General features: G+C 58.6%; 1 protein-coding gene across 2 annotated transcripts in view; it reads right to left on the reverse strand.

Annotated features, from left to right (window-relative positions):
* LOC116240110 (telomerase protein component 1-like) overlaps window positions 1–16,499 on the reverse strand; it is a 152,250-nt gene that overhangs the window by 74,476 nt on the left and 61,275 nt on the right. For both annotated transcript variants that reach the window (XM_090130174.1, XM_090130175.1), the window contains exons 24-27: window positions 14,175–14,299; window positions 9,961–10,054; window positions 3,983–4,138; window positions 1,168–1,446 (exon numbers count right to left, since the gene is read on the reverse strand). In XM_090130174.1, coding sequence (XP_089986300.1) covers window positions 1,168–1,446; window positions 3,983–4,138; window positions 9,961–10,054; window positions 14,175–14,299 — 654 coding nt within the window. The remainder of the gene's footprint in view (window positions 1–1,167; window positions 1,447–3,982; window positions 4,139–9,960; window positions 10,055–14,174; window positions 14,300–16,499) is intronic.

Here is a 16,499-nt window from a genome sequence, read left to right on the forward strand (position 1 = left end):
ATTGGTGTCACCTCTGTGTCACTGTGTCACCAACAGCGTCACCTTCATGTCACCATTGGTGTCACCATCAGTGTCCCCCCCCCACCTCCGTCACCCCTTTAATCCCCACCCCTTTTAAGCCCCACCTCTTTAAGCCCCGCCCCTTTAAACCCCGCCCCCAGAGCACCCACCAATCAGCACCAATCCCCATTACAGCCCCACCCCCTTTAAACCCCGCCCCCTTTAAGCCCCACCCCCACAGCATCCACCAATCATCACCAATCCCTGTTTCAGCCCCACCCACTTTAAGCCCCGCCCCCCGCGCACCCTCCAATCAGCACCAAGCCCTTTCAGCCCCACCCCCTTTAAGCCACGCCCCCTCAATCCCCGCCCCTTTAAGCCCCGCCCCCAGAGCACTTACCAATCAGCACCAATCCCCATTCCAGCCCCACCCCCCTTAAGCCCCGCCCCCTCCAGACCCCACCAATGAGGAACCGCGTCCATCCAAGCCCCGCCCACATCAGCTCCACCCCCGAACCCTCCACCAATCAACAATCGCCTCCCTTAAGCCCCGCCCATTCGAGCCCCGCCCCTTTAAACGCCCATCAATGGGAAGAGTCGCATTTAAGCCCCGCCCACTTCAAGCCCCGCCCCATTAACCTCCAGCCAATGAGACTCCCGCCCCTTTAAGCCCCGCCCCTTTAAGCCCCGCCCTTGGAAGCCCTCCACCAATGAACCTCCTCCGCCAATTAGCCCCGCCCATTTAAACCCCGCCCACTTCCGCCCCCACCAATGAGAGCCCACAACCCTTTGAGACCCTCCCAATTCAAGCCCCGCCCCTTAACATCCCACCAATGAGAAGCCCCGATCACTTAAACCACGCCCTCTGCAAGCCCCGCCCCCATAACACCCCACCAATGAGGACTTCCGTCCTTTTAAGTCCCTCCCCCTCTGAGCCCCGCCCCCCTTCACCTCCACCAATGAGAAAACCGCTCCCAATAAGCCACGCCCCCCATTTAAGCCCCGCCCCCATTTAAGCCCCACCCCCTTCACCTCCCACCAATAAAACCCTCCTCCCTTTGAAGCCCCGCCCCCTCAGCATCCCACCAATCGCAACCCCCTTTAAGCCCCGCCCCTTTTCCCCTCCCACCAATCGCAGCCCCCGTCTCATGAAGCCCCGCCCCTCACCTTTCCCCCGGGACCGGAAGTGACGACTGTCGGCCCCTCCCCCACTGCAGTGGGCGGGGCAAAGGACACCGAGGTCACGTGACCTCCCGGGTAACCCAAGACGAGGGGCGGAGCCATTGCCGGAAGGGGCGGGGCTTCCGCGGACCCCGCCCACAGCGGCTCTTCTTCCGGCCACGCCCACACCAGCAAAGCCCCGCCCACTTGGGCGGCGACCAATCGCGTCCCGTCGGGATCCCAGCAGAGGGCGCTGATTGGACGGCGGCGCGGGCTGGGCAGAACCTGCAGTAATAAAGACCAGGATGGGACCAGGATGGACCAGTATGGACCAGTATCGACCAGTATAGACCAGTATCGACCAGTATGGACCAGTATCGACCAGTATAGACCAGTATAGACCAGTATAGACCAGTATCAACCAGTATGGACCAGTATGGACCAGTATCGACCAGTATGGACCAGTATAGACCAGTATAGACCAGGATGGACCAGTATCAACCAGTATAGACCAGTATTGACCAGTATGGACCAGTATAGACCAGTATCAACCAGTATAGACCAGCATGGACCAGTATTGACCGCTGTTTCGACCAGTATAGACCAGTATCGACCAGTATCGACCAGTATGGACCAGTATCCCAGTCCCTCCCAGTATAACCCAGTTCCTCCCACTCCCATCCCAGTCCCTCCCAGTATAACCCAGTCCCTCCCAGTCCCATCCCAGTATAACCCATTTCCATCCCAGTCCCTCCCAGTCCCATCCAGTCCATCCCAGTCCCTCCCAGTATAACCCAATCCCTCCCAGTCCATCCCAGTCCATCCCAGTATACCCAATCCCTCCCAGTCCATCCCAGTCCCATCCCAGTATAACCCAGTATAACCCACTCCCATCCCAGTCCATCCCAGTCCCTCCCAGTATAAACCAGTCCCTCCCATTCCCTCCCAGTCCATCCCAGTCCCTCCCAGTCTCCCCCAGTATAACCCAGTCCCTCCCAGTCCCATCCCAGTCCATCCCAGTCCCTCCCAGTATAACCCACTCCCATCCCAGTCCATCCCAGTCCCATCCCAGTCCCTCCCAGTATAACCCAGTCCCTCCCATTCCCTCCCAGTCCCTCCCAGTCTGCCCCAGTATAACCCAGTCCCTCCCAGTATAACCCACTCCCATCCCAGTCCCATCCCAGTATAACCCAGTCTTCCAACTCCCATCCCAGCTCCTCCCAGCCCCTCCCAGTTCCTCCCAGTCCCATCCCAGTCAATCCCAGTACAACCCAGTCCCTCCCAGTCCTTCCCAGTATAACCCAGTCCCATCTCAGTCCCATCCCAGTTCCTCCCAGTCCATCCCAGTATAGCCCAGTCCCATCCCAGTATAACCCACTTCCATCCCAGTCTCTCCCAGTCCCTCCCAGTCCATCCCAGTCCATCCCAGTCTCATCCCAGTCCCTCCCAGTATAACCCACTCCCATCCCAGTCCATCCCAGTCCATCCCAGTCCCTCCCAGTCCCTCCCAGTATAACCCAGTCCCTCCCAATCCCATCCCAGTCCCTCCCAGTCCATCCCAGTATAACCCAGTCCCTCCCAGTCCCTCCCAGTCTCATCCCAGTCCATCCCAGTCCCATCCCAGTATAACCCAGTATAACCCACTCCCATCCCAGTCCATCGCAGTCCCATCCCAGTCCCTCCCAGTATAACCCAGTCCCTCCCAGTCCATCCCAGTCCCTTCCAGTCGATCCCAGTCCCATCCCAGTCCCATCCCAGTATAACCCAGTATAACCCACTCCCATCCCAGTCCATCCCAGTCCATCCCAGTCCCTCCCAGTCTCATCCCAGTCCCTCCCAGTATAACCCAGTCCCTCCCAGTCCCATCCCAGTCCATCCCAGTCCCTTCCAGTCGATCCCAGTCCCATCCCAGTCCCATCCCAGTATAACCCAGTATAACCCACTCCCATCCCAGTCCATCCCAGTCCATCCCAGTCCCTCCCAGTCCCTCCCAGTATAACCCAGTCCCTCCCAGTCCCATCCCAGTCCATCCCAGTCCTTCCCAGTATAACCCAGTCCCATCTCAGTCCCATCCCAGTCCCTCCCAGTCCATCCCAGTATAGCCCAGTCCCATCCCAGTATAACCCACTTCCATCCCAGTCCCATCCCAGTCCATCCCAGTCCCTCCCAGTCCTTCCCAGTATAACCCAGTTCCTCTCAATCCCATCCCAGTCCCTCCCAGTCCATCCCAGTATAGCCCAGTCCCATCCCAGTATAACCCACTTCCATCCCAGTCTCTCCCAGTCCCTCCCAGTCCCTCCCAGTATAACCCAGTCCCTCCTAGTCCTTCTCAGTCCCATCCCAGTCCCTCCCAGTTCCGTCCCAGTATAACCCAGTATAACCCAGTCCCATCCCAGTCGATCCCAATCTCATCCCAGTCCCTCCCAGTATAACCCAGTCCCTCCCAGTCCCATCCCAGTCCCTTCCAGTCGATCCCAGTCCCATCCCAGTCCCATCCCAGTATAACCCAGTATAACCCACTCCCATCCCAGTCCATCCCAGTCCCTCCCAGTATAACCCAGTCCCTCCCAGTCCCATCCCAGTCCATCCCAGTCCCTCCCAGTATAACCCAGTTCCATCCCAGTCCATCCCAGTCCCTCCCAGTCCCTCCCAGTCCCATCCCAGTATAACCCAGTCCCTCCCAGTCCCTCCCAGTCCCATCCCAGTCCCTCCCAGTATAACCCACCCCCTCCCATTCCCTCCCAATCCCCCCCCCCCCCCCCACTTTCCAACCCCCCCCCACTGACCCGGAAGTTTCTCCCCCCCACCCCCCCTCACTGACCCGGAAGCGCTCGTCCCTCTCGGCGCTGATCAGCGCCACTCTGTCCCCCCATCCGGCGGCTGCCAACAGCGCCCCCTTGGGGTGGGCGGCCAACGCCAACAGCGGCGCCCCCAGCTGCCAACGGCCCAGGGGGGGGGAGGGGAAGGGAGACCAGATCTGGAGGGGGGGGGGAGGGGAGAGGGGGGTCACGTGACGTCTGGCTGACCCCATAAGGACCCCATAACCCGACACGGACCCCAAAACCCCATAAGGACCCCATAAGGACCCCATAACCCCACACTGACCCCATAACCTCATAAGGACCCCATAAGGACCCCATAAACCCACACTGACCCCATAACCCCATAGTGACCCCATAGTGACCCCATAAGGACCCCATAACCCCACACTGACCCCATAACACTATACTGACCCCTTAACCCCATAGTGACCCTATAAGGACCCCATAACCCCATACGGACCCCATAAGGACCCCATAAGGACCCCATAAGGACCCCATAACCCCACACTGACCCCATAAACCCATAGTGACCCCATAGTGACCCCTTAACCCCACACTGACCCCATAACCCCATAGTGACCCCATAAGGACCCCATAACCCCACACTGACCCCATAAACCCATAGTGACCCCATAGTGACCCCATAGAGACCCCATAAACCCACACTGACCCGAAAACCCCATAGTGACCCCATAAGGACCCCATAGTGACCCCATAAGGACCCCATAACCCCACAGTGACCCCATAACCCCACTGTGACCCCATAAGGACCCCATAACCCCACAGTGACCCCAAAACCCCATAGTGACCCCATAAGGACCCCATAACCCCACACTGATCCCAAAACCCCATAGTGACCCCATAAGGACACCATAAACCCACACGGGCCCCAAAACCCCATAGTGACCCCATAAGGACACCATAACCTCACACTGACCCCATAACCCCATAGTGACCCCATAAGGACCCCATAACCCCACACTGACCCCAAAACCCCATAGTGACCCCATAGGGACCCCATAACCCCACACTGACCCCATAACACTATACTGACCCCTTAAGCCCATAACGACCCCATAAGGACCCCAAAACCCCATAAGTACCCCACACCGACCCCATAACCCCATAGTGACCCCATAACCCCATACTGACCCGATAGTGACCCCATAACCCCATAGTGACCCCATAAGGAACCCATAACCCCACACTGACCCCATAACCCAACAGTGACCCCACAGTGACCCCATAAAGACCCCACACCCCATAAGGACCCCATAAGGACCCCATAGTGACCCCATAACCCCATAAAGACCCCATAAAGACCCCATAGGGACCCATAAGGACCCCATAAGGACCACATAGTGACCCCATAACCCCACAGTGACCCCACAGTGACCCCATAGTGACCCCATAACCCCATAAAGACCCCACAGTGATCCCATAAGGACCCCACAGCCCATAGTGACCCCATAGTGACCCCATAAGGACCCCATAGTGACCTCATAACCCCATAAAGACCCCATAAAGAACCCATAAGGACCCATAAGGACCCCATAAGGTCTCCAAAACCCCATAAGGACTCCATAACCCCATAACCCTTGACTGACCGCATAGTGACCCCATAAAGACCCCATAAAGACCCCATAAAGACCCCATAAGGACCCCATAAGGACCCCATAGGGACCCCATAACCACACAGTGACCCCATAGTGACCCCATAACCCCACACTGACCCCATAACCCCACAACCCCACAGTGACCCCATAGGTACCCCTCAGTGACCCCATAAGCCCATAAGGACCCCATAACCCCACAGTGACCCCATAGTGACCCCATAAAGACCCCACACCCCATAGTGACCCCACAGTGACCCCACAACCCCACAGTGACCCCACAGTGAACCCATAAAGACCCCATAAGGACCCCATAAGGACCCCATAACCCCATAAGGACCCCATAAGGACCCCATAACCCCATAGGGACCCCATAACCCCACAGTGACCCCACAGTGACCCCATAAAGACCCCACATCCCATAAGGACCCCATAAGGACCCCATAGTGCCCCCACAACCCCACAGTGACCCCATAGTGACCCCATAACCCCACAGTGACCCCATAACCCCATAAGGACCCATAAGGACCCAATAAGGACCACATAAGGACCCCATAGTGACCCCATAAAGACCCCATAAGGACCCCATAGTGACCCCAAAACCCCATAAGGACCCCATAAGGACCGCATAACCCCGTAAGGACCCCATAGTGACCCCAAAACCCCATAAGAACCCCATAACCCCATAAGGACCCCAGAGTGCCCCCAAAACCCCACAGTGACCCCACACCCCACAAGACCCCATAAAGACCCCATAAGGACCCCATAAGGACCCCAAAACCCCATAAGGACCCCATAACCCCATAAAGACCCCATAGTGACCCCATAAAGACCCCATAAAGACCCCATAGTGACCCCATAACCCCATAAAGACCCCATAACCCCATAAAGACCCCATAGTGACCCCATAAAGACCCCATAAGGACCCCATAAGGACCCCACAACCCCATAAGGACCCCATAAGGACCCCACAACCCCATAACCCCACAGTGACCCCATAGTGACCCCATAAGGACCCCACACCCTATAGTGACCCCACAACCCCATAAAGACCCCATAAAGACCCCATAAGGACCCCATAAGGACCCCATAACCCCATAGGGACCCCATAAAGACCCCATAAGGACCCCATAGTGACCCCAAAACCCCATAAGGACCCCATAAGGACCTATAAGGACCCCAAAACCCCATAAGGACCCCATAACCCCATAAAGACCCCATAGTGACCCCATAAGGACCCCATAAGGACCCCACAACCCCACAACGACCCCATAAAGACCCCACACCCCATAAGGACCCCATAAAGACCCCATAGTGCCCCCAAAACCCCACAGTGACCCCACACCCCATAACGACCCCATAAAGACCCCACACCCCATAGTGACCCCATAAGGACCCCATAACCCCATAAGGACCCCATAAGGACCCCACAACCCCACAACGACCCCATAAAGACCCCACACCCCATAAGGACCACATAAGGACCCCATAACCTCATAAGGACCCCAGAGTGACCCCATAGTGACCCCATAACCCCATAAAGACCCCATAGTGACCCCATAAAGACCCCATAAAGACCCCATAAGGACCCCATAATCCCATGAGGACCCCATAGTGCCCCCAAAACCCCACAGTGACCCCACACCCCATAGGGACCCCATAAGGACCCCATAGTGACCCCATAGTGACCCCACACCCCACAAGACCCCATAAACACCCCACACCCCACAAGACCCCATAAGGACCCCATAAGGACCCCATAACCCCACAAGACCCCATAAAGACCCCATAGTGACCCCATAAAGACCCCACACCCCATAAGGACCCCATAAAGACCCCATAGTGCCCCCAAAACCCCACGGTGACCCCACACCCCACACTGACCCCACAGTGACCCCACACCCCATAGGGACCCCACAGTGACCCCACACCCCAAAAGGACCCCATAAGGACCCCATAAGGACCCCATAACCCCACAATGACCCCATAAGGACCCCACACCCCATAAAGAACCCATAGTGACCCCATAGTGGCCCCACAACCCCATAGTGACCCCATAACCCCACAGTGACCCCATAAAGACCCCATAGGGACCCCATAACCCCACAGTGACCCCATAGTGACCCCAAAACCCCATAAGGACCCCATAAGGACCCCATAACCCCATAAAGACTCCATAGTGACCCCATAAAGACCCCACAGCCCATAAGGACCCCATAAGGACCCTATAGTGACCCCATAAGGACTCCATAGTGACCCCATAACCGCATAAGGACCCCATAAAGACCCCATAAGAACCCTATAACCCCATAAGGACCCCAAAACCCGATAAGGACCCCATAACCCCATAAGGACCCCATAGTGACCTCATAACCGCATAAAGACCCCATAAGGACCCATAGTGACCCCATAACCCCATAAAGACCCCATAAGGACCCCATAACCCCATAAGGACCCCATAACCCCATAGGGACCCCATAAGGACCCCATAGTGACCCCACAGTGACCCCACACCCCATAGTGACCCCATAGTGACCCCACAACCCCACAACGACCCCATAAGGACCCCACACCCCATAAGGACCCCATAGTGACCCCATAACCCCATAAAGACCCCATAAAGACCCCATAAGGACCCCATAAGGACCCCATAAGGACCCCATACTGACCCCAAAACCCCATAAGGACCCCATAACCCCATAAAGACCCCATAGTGACCCCATAAGGACCCCATAAGGACCCCAAAACCCCATAAGGACCCCATAGTGACCCCATAAGGACCCCACAACCCCACAACGACCCCATAAACACCCCACACCCCATAAGGACCCCATAAAGACCCCATAGTGCCCCCAAAACCCCACAGTGACCCCACACCCCACAAGACCCCATAAGGACCCCATAAGGACCCCATAACCCCATAAGGACCCCATAAAGACCCCATAAGGACCCCACAACCCCATAAGGACCCCATAAGGACCCCATAAGGACCGCATAGTGACCCCACAACCCCACAGTGACCCCATAAAGACCCCATAAGGACCCCATAAGGACCCATAAGGACCCCATAAGGACCCCAAAACCCCATAAGGACCCCATAACCACATAAAGACCCCATAGTGACCCCATAAAGACCCCATAAAGACCCCATAAGGACCCCATAATCCCATAAGGACCCCATAGTGCCCCCAAAACCCCACAGTGACCCCACACCCCATAGGGACCCCATAAGGACCCCATAAGGACCCCACAACCCATAAGGACCCCATAAGGACCCCAAAGTGACCCCATAGTGACCCCATAGTGACCCCAAAACCCCATAAGGACCCCATAAGGACCCCATAAGGACCCCAAAACCCCATAAGGACCCCATAAGGACCCCATAAGGACCCCATAACCCCATAAAGACCCCATAAAGACCCCATAAGGACCCCATAACCCCATAGTGACCCCAAAAGACCCCATAAGGACCCCATAAAGACCCCATAAAGACCCCATAACCCCATAGGGACCCCATAAAGACCCCATAGTGACCCCATAAAGACCCCATAAGGACCCCATAACCCCATAGGGACCCCATAAAGACCCCATAAGGACCCCATAATCCCATGAGGACCCCATAGTGCCCCCAAAACCCCACAGTGACCCCACACCCCATAGGGACCCCATAAGGACCTCATAAGGACCCCACACCCCATAAGGACCCGATAAGGACCCCAAAGTGACCCCATAGTGACCCCATAGTGACCCCATAAGGACCCCACACCCCACAATGACCCCATAAGGACCCCAAAACCCCACAGTGACCCCATAAGGACCCCATAAGGACCCCATAACCCCACAAGACCCCATAAGGACCCCAAAACCCCACAGTGACCCCATAAGGACCCCATAAGGACCCCATAACCCCACAAGACCCCATAAGGACCCCAAAACCCCACAGTGACCCCATAAGGACCCCATAAGGACCCCATAACCCCACAAGACCCCATAAGGACCCCAAAACCCCACAGTGACCCCATAAGGACCCCATAAGGACCCCATAACCCCACAAGACCCCATAAGGACCCCAAAACCCCACAGTGACCCCATAAGGACCCCATAAGGACCCCATAACCCCACAAGACCCCATAAGGACCCCAAAACCCCACAGTGACCCCATAAGGACCCCATAAGGACCCCATAACCCCACAAGACCCCATAAGGACCCCAAAACCCCACAGTGACCCCATAAGGACCCCATAAGGACCCCATAACCCCACAAGACCCCATAAGGACCCCAAAACCCCACAGTGACCCCATAAAGACCCCATAAGGACCCCATAAGGACCCCGCACCCCACAAGCCCCCGCCGCCCCACTGACCGCGGCGCCGCCGTCTGCGCTGCCGCTGCACAGCTTCCCATGGAGGCCCTGCAGCGCCGTCACCGCAGCGCTGTGACAAACGGCGCCCCACAGCCTGACGGACGGACACACGGACATGGGGACAGGGGGACAGGGGGACGGGGGGACACGGGGACAGGGGGACAGGGGGACGTGGGACAGGGGGACGGGGGGACAGGGGGACAGAGGGACAGGGGGACGGGGGGACAGGGGGACAGGGGGACAGGGGGACAGGGGGACACGGGGACAGGGGGACAGGGGGATGTGGGGACAGGGGGACGTGGGGACAGGGGGACGGGGGGACAGGGGGACAGGGGGACACGGGGACAGGGGGACAGGGGGACGTGGGGACAGGGGGACAGGGGGACAGGGGGACGTGGGACAGGGGGACGGGGGGACAGGGGGACAGGGGGACAGGGGGACAGGGGGACAGGGGGACAGGGGGATGTGGGGACAGGGGGACAGGGGGACGGGGGGACAGGGGGACAGGGGGACACGGGGACAGGGGGACATGGGGACGGGGGGACAGGGGGACGGGGGGACAGGGGGACAGGGGGACAGGGGGACACGGGGACAGGGGGACATGGGGACGGGGGGACAGGGGGACGGGGGGACAGGGGGACAGGGGGACAGGGGGACACGGGGACAGGGGGACAGGGGGACAGGGGGACGTGGGGACAGGGGGACATGGGGACAGGGGGACGTGGGGACAGGGGGACAGGGGGACAGGGGGACGTGGGGACAGGGGGACACGGGGACAGGGGGACAGGGGGACAGGGGGACGTGGGGACAGGGGGACATGGGGACAGGGGGACGTGGGGACAGGGGGACAGGGGGACAGGGGGACGGGGGGACAGGGGGACAGGGGGACAGGGGGACAGGGGGACAGGGGGACAGGGGGACGGGGGGACAGGGGGACGTGGGGACAGGGGGACGGGGGGACGTGGGGACGGGGGGACAGGGGGACACGGGGACAGGGGGACGGGGGGACAGGGGGACGTGGGACAGGGGGACGGGGGGACAGGGGGACAGGGGGACAGGGGGACAGGGGGACGGGGGGACAGGGGGACGTGGGGACAGGGGGACAGAGGGACGTGGGGACAGGGGGAGAGGGGGACAGGGGGACAGAGGGACGGGGGGACAGGGGGACGTGGGGACAGGGGGACAGAGGGACGTGGGGACAGGGGGAGAGGGGGACAGGGGGACAGGGGGACGGGGGGACAGGGGGACGTGGGACAGGGGGACGGGGGGACAGGGGGACGTGGGACAGGGGGACGGGGGGACAGGGGGACAGGGGGACAGGGGGACAGGGGGACGGGGGGACAGGGGGACGTGGGGACAGGGGGACAGAGGGACGTGGGGACAGGGGGAGAGGGGGACAGGGGGACAGAGGGACGGGGGGACAGGGGGACGTGGGGACAGGGGGACAGAGGGACGTGGGGACAGGGGGAGAGGGGGACAGGGGGACAGGGGGACGGGGGGACAGGGGGACGTGGGACAGGGGGACGGGGGGACAGGGGGACAGGGGGACGTGGGGACAGGGGGACAGGGGGACGTGGGGACAGGGGGACGTGGGACAGGGGGACAGGGGGACAGGGGGACAGGGGGACAGGGGGACGGGGGGACAGGGGGACGGGGGGACGGGGGGACGTGGGACAGGGGGACGTGGGGACAGGGGGACGTGGGACAGGGGGACAGGGGGACAGGGGGACAGGGGGACATGGGGACCCATAGAGCCCCATAGACCCCATAGAAACCCCCTAAAAACCCCATAGACCCCCATAGACCCCATAGAGTGCATAGACCCCATAGAGACCCCATAAAAACCCCATAGATCCCCATAGAGCCCCATAGACCCCATAGACCCCATTGACCCCATAGAAACCCCACAGAGCCCCATAGAGCCCCACAGAGCCCCAGAGACCCCACAGCGACCCCATAGAGACCCCATAGAGCCGAATAGAGCCCCATAGACCCCATAGAAACCCCACAGAGCCCCATAGAGACCCCATAGAAACCCCATAGACCCTGTAGAGCCCATAGAAACCCCATAGCGTCCCATAGATCCCAGAGGAACCCCATAGAGCCCCATAGAGCCCCATAGAGACCCCACAGCGACCCCATAGAGCCCCATAGAAACCCCATAGAGCCCCACAGACCCCATAGAGCCCCATAGAGCCCCACAGACCCCATAGATCGCATAGACCCCATAGACCCCATAGAGCCCCATAGATCCCCACAGAGACCCATAGACTCCATAGACCCCATAGAAACCCCATAGAGCCACATAGGGACCCCACAGTGACCCCATAGAGCCCCATAGACCCCCATAGAGCCCCATAGAGACCCCATAAAAACTGCATAGTTACCCCATAGATCCCACAGGCCCCATAGAAACCCCATAGAGCTCCACAGAAACCCCATAGACCCCATAGAAACCCCATAGAAACCCCATAGACCCCCATAAAGCCCCATAGAGCCCCATAGACCCCATTGACCCCATAGAAACCCCATAGAGCCCCACAGACCCCCATAGAGCCCCACAGACCCCATAGAAACCCCATAGAAACCCCGTAGAAACCCCATAGAGCCCCATAGGGACCCCACAGCGACCCCATAGAGCCCCATAGAGCCCCATAGACCCCATAGGCCCCATAAAAACCCCATAGACCCCATAGAAACCCCATAGAGCCCCATAGACCCCATAGAGACCCCATAGAAACCCCATAGAAACCGCATAGACCCCCATAAAGCCACATAGAGCCCCATAGAGCCCCATAGACCCCATAGACCCCACAGAGCCCCATAAAGACCCCAAAGAAACCCCATAGAGCCCCATAGACCCACAGAGACCCCATAGAAACCCCATAGAGTCCCATAGAGACCGCACAGCGACCCCATAGAGCCGCATAGAAACCCCATAGACCCCATAGACCCCATAGGCCCCATAGAAACCCCATAGAGCCCCAAAGACCCCATAGAAACGCCATAGAGCCCCATAGACTCCACAGAAACCCCATAGAGCCCCATAGAAACCCTGTAGACCCCATAGACCCCCCATAGAGACCCCATAGACCCCATAGAAACCCCATAGAGCCCCATAGACCCCATAGAAACCCCCTAAAAACCCCATAGAGCCCCACAGACCCCCATAGAGCCCCATAGAGCCCCATAGAGCCCCATAGAGCCCCATAGAGACCCCATAGAAACCCCATAGAAACCCCACAGACCCCATAGAGCCCCATAGACCCCCACAGACCCCATAGAAACCCCATAGACCCCATAGACCCCCCATAGAAACCCCATAGACCCCATAGAAACCCCGTAGACACCATAGACCCCGTAGAAACCCCATAGAGCCCCATAGGGACCCCACAGTGACCCCATAGAGCCCATAGAGCCCCATAGACCCCATAGAGACCCCATAGAGACCCCATAGAAACCCCATAGAAACCGCATAGACCCCCATAAAGCCCCATAGAGCCCCATAGAGCCCCATAGACCCCACAGAGCCCCATAAAGACCCCATAGAAACCCCATAGAGCCCCATAGAGACCGCACAGCGACCCCATAAAGCCCCATAGAAACCCCATAGACCCCATAGACCCCATAGGCCCCACAGACCCCATAGAAACCCCATAGAGCCCCATAGAAACCCCGTAGACCCCATAGACCCCCCATAGAGACCCCATAGAGCCCATAGAGCCCCATAAAAACCCCATAGACCCCATAGAAACCCCCTAAAAACCCCATAGAGCCCCATAGAGCTCCATAGACCCCATAGAGCCCCATAGAGCCCCATAGAAACCCCATAGAAACCCCCTAAAAACCCCATAGAGCCCCATAGACCCCCAGAGAGCCCCATAGAGCCCCATAGACCACATAGACCCCATAGAAACCCCATAGAAACCCCATAGAGCCCTATAGGGACCCCACAGCGACCCCATAGAGCCCCATAGAGCCCCATAGATCCCCATAGAGCCCCATAGACCCCATAGAGCCCATAGAGCCCCACAGACCCCATAGAAACCCCATAGAGCCCCATAGAGACCCCACAGCGACCCCATAGAGCCCCATAGACCCCCACAGACCCCATAGAAACCCCATAGTGCCCCACAGACCCCATAGACCCCACAGACCCCATAGAAACCCCATAGAGCCCCGAAAAACCCCATAACCCCCCCCGCCCCACTGACCTGTTGCCCCCCCTGAGGTCCCAGAGCTGCACGTCGCCCCCCGCTCCCCCCACAGCCACGCAGTCGCTGCTGACGAAGGCGACGGCCGTCACTGCGCCGCACGTCGCTGCCACCTCCTGCACCTCCTGCGCCAGTACGGACCAGTTTGGACCAGTACAAACCAGTATGGACCAGTACGGACCAGTATGGACCAGTTTGGACCAGTACGGACCAGTATGGACCAGTACGGACCAGTATGGACCAGTTTGGACCAGTACGGACCAGTATGGACCAGTACGGACCAGTATGGACCAGTTTGGACCAGTACGGACCAGTACGGACCAGTATGGACCAGTACAGACCAGTGAAAACCAATTGGAACCAGTACAGAGCAGTACAAACCCATACGGACCGGTACGCTCCAGTACAGACCAGTATGGACCAGTATGGACCGGAATGGACCAGTATGGACCAGCACGGACCAGTACGGACCGGTATGGACCAGTACGGACCAGTATGGACCGGTATGGACAGATACAAACCAATAGAAACCCGTACAGACCAGTACAAACCCATACGGACGGGTATGGACCAGTACAGACCAGTATGGACCAGTACGGACTTGTACAAACTCATACGGAAAAGTGGGGACCAGTACGGACCAGTACAAACCAGTACGGACCAGTACGGACCAGTACCGACCGGTACAAACCCATACAGACCAGTATGGACCAGTAAGGACCAGTACGGACCAGTACGGACCAGTGAAAACCAATAGGAACCAGTACAGAGCAGTACAAACCCATACGGACCAGTACGGACCAGTACAAATTCATACGGACCAGTATAGAACAGTACAGACCAGTATGGACCAGTACGGACCAGTACAAACCAATACGGACCAGAATGGACCAGTATGGACCAGTACAAACCCATACAGACCAGTACAGACTGGTAGAAACCAATAGAAACCAGTACAGAGCAGTACAAACCCATACTGACCGGTACGGACCAGTACAGACCAGTATGGACCAGTATGGACCGGTATGGACCGGTACTGACCAGTATGGACCAGCACGGACCAGTACGGACCAGTATGGACCAGTACAAACTCATATGGACCAGTACAGACCAGTACCTTCCAATATGAAATGGTATGGACCAGTACGGACCAGTACAGACCAGTATTGACCAGTATGGACCGGTTTGGACCAGTATGTACCAGTACAAACCGGTACGGACCAGTATAGACCAGTTCGGACCAGTACGGACCAGTATGTATCAGTACGGACCAGTACGGACCAGTACAGACCAGTTTGGACCAGTACGGACCAGTATGGACCAGTACGGACCGGTACAAACCAATAGGAACCAGTCCCTCCCAGTCCCTCCCAGTCTAACCCAGTCCGTCCCAGTCCGTCCCAGTCCATCCCAGTCCCCTCCAGTCCAATCCCAGTCCCTCCCAGTATAACCCAGTCCCTCCCAGTCTCATCCCAGTATAACCCAATCCCTCCCAGTCCAACCCAGTCCCTCCCAGTTCCTCTCAGTCCCTCCCAGTCCACTCCAGTCCATCCCAGTCCATCCCAGTATCACCCAGTCCCTCCTAGTCCCATCCCAGTCCCTCCCAGTCCCATCCCAGTCCCATCCCAGTCCCTCCCAGTCTCATCCCAGTTCTCCCCAGTCCCTCCCAGTCTCATCCCAGTCCCCTCCAGTCCCATCCCAGTCCCTCCCAGTATAACCCAGTCCATCCCAGTCCCCCCCCGTCCCTCCCAGTCCATTCCAGTCTCATCCCAGTCTCATCCCAGTCCCTCCCAATCCCTCCCAGTATAACCCAGTCCCATCCCAGTCCCTCAAAAACCCTCCCAGTCCCTCCCAGCCCCGCCCAGTCCCATCCCAGTCCCTCCCAGTCCATTCCACTCTCATCCCAGTCCCTCCCAGTATAACCCAGTCTGTCCCAGTCCCCCCCAGTCCCATCCCAGTTCCTCCCAGTCCATCCCAGTCCCTCACAGTCCCCCCCAGTCCCCCCCAGTCCCATCCCAGTCCCTCCCAGTATAACCCAGTTCCTCCCACTCCCATCCCAGTCCATCCCAGTCCCCCCCAGTCCCATCCCAGTCCATCCCAGTCCCTCCCAGTCTCATCCCAGTCTCATCCCAGACCCTCCCAGTATAACCCAGTCCCTCCCAGTCCCCCCCCAGCCCCTCCCAGTCCATTCCAGTCTCATCCCAGTCCCTCCCAGTCCCATCCCAGTCCATCCCAGTCCCTCCCAGTCTCATCCCAGTCTCATCCCAGTCCCTCCCAGTCCCATCCCAGTCCATCCCAGTCCCTCCCAGTCCCTCCCAGTCTCAT

Source organism: Phasianus colchicus, chromosome 39, assembly GCF_987193195.1.
Source record: "Phasianus colchicus chromosome 39, bPhaCol1.hap1.1, whole genome shotgun sequence".
NCBI classification, from domain to species: Eukaryota; Metazoa; Chordata; class Aves; order Galliformes; family Phasianidae; genus Phasianus; species Phasianus colchicus.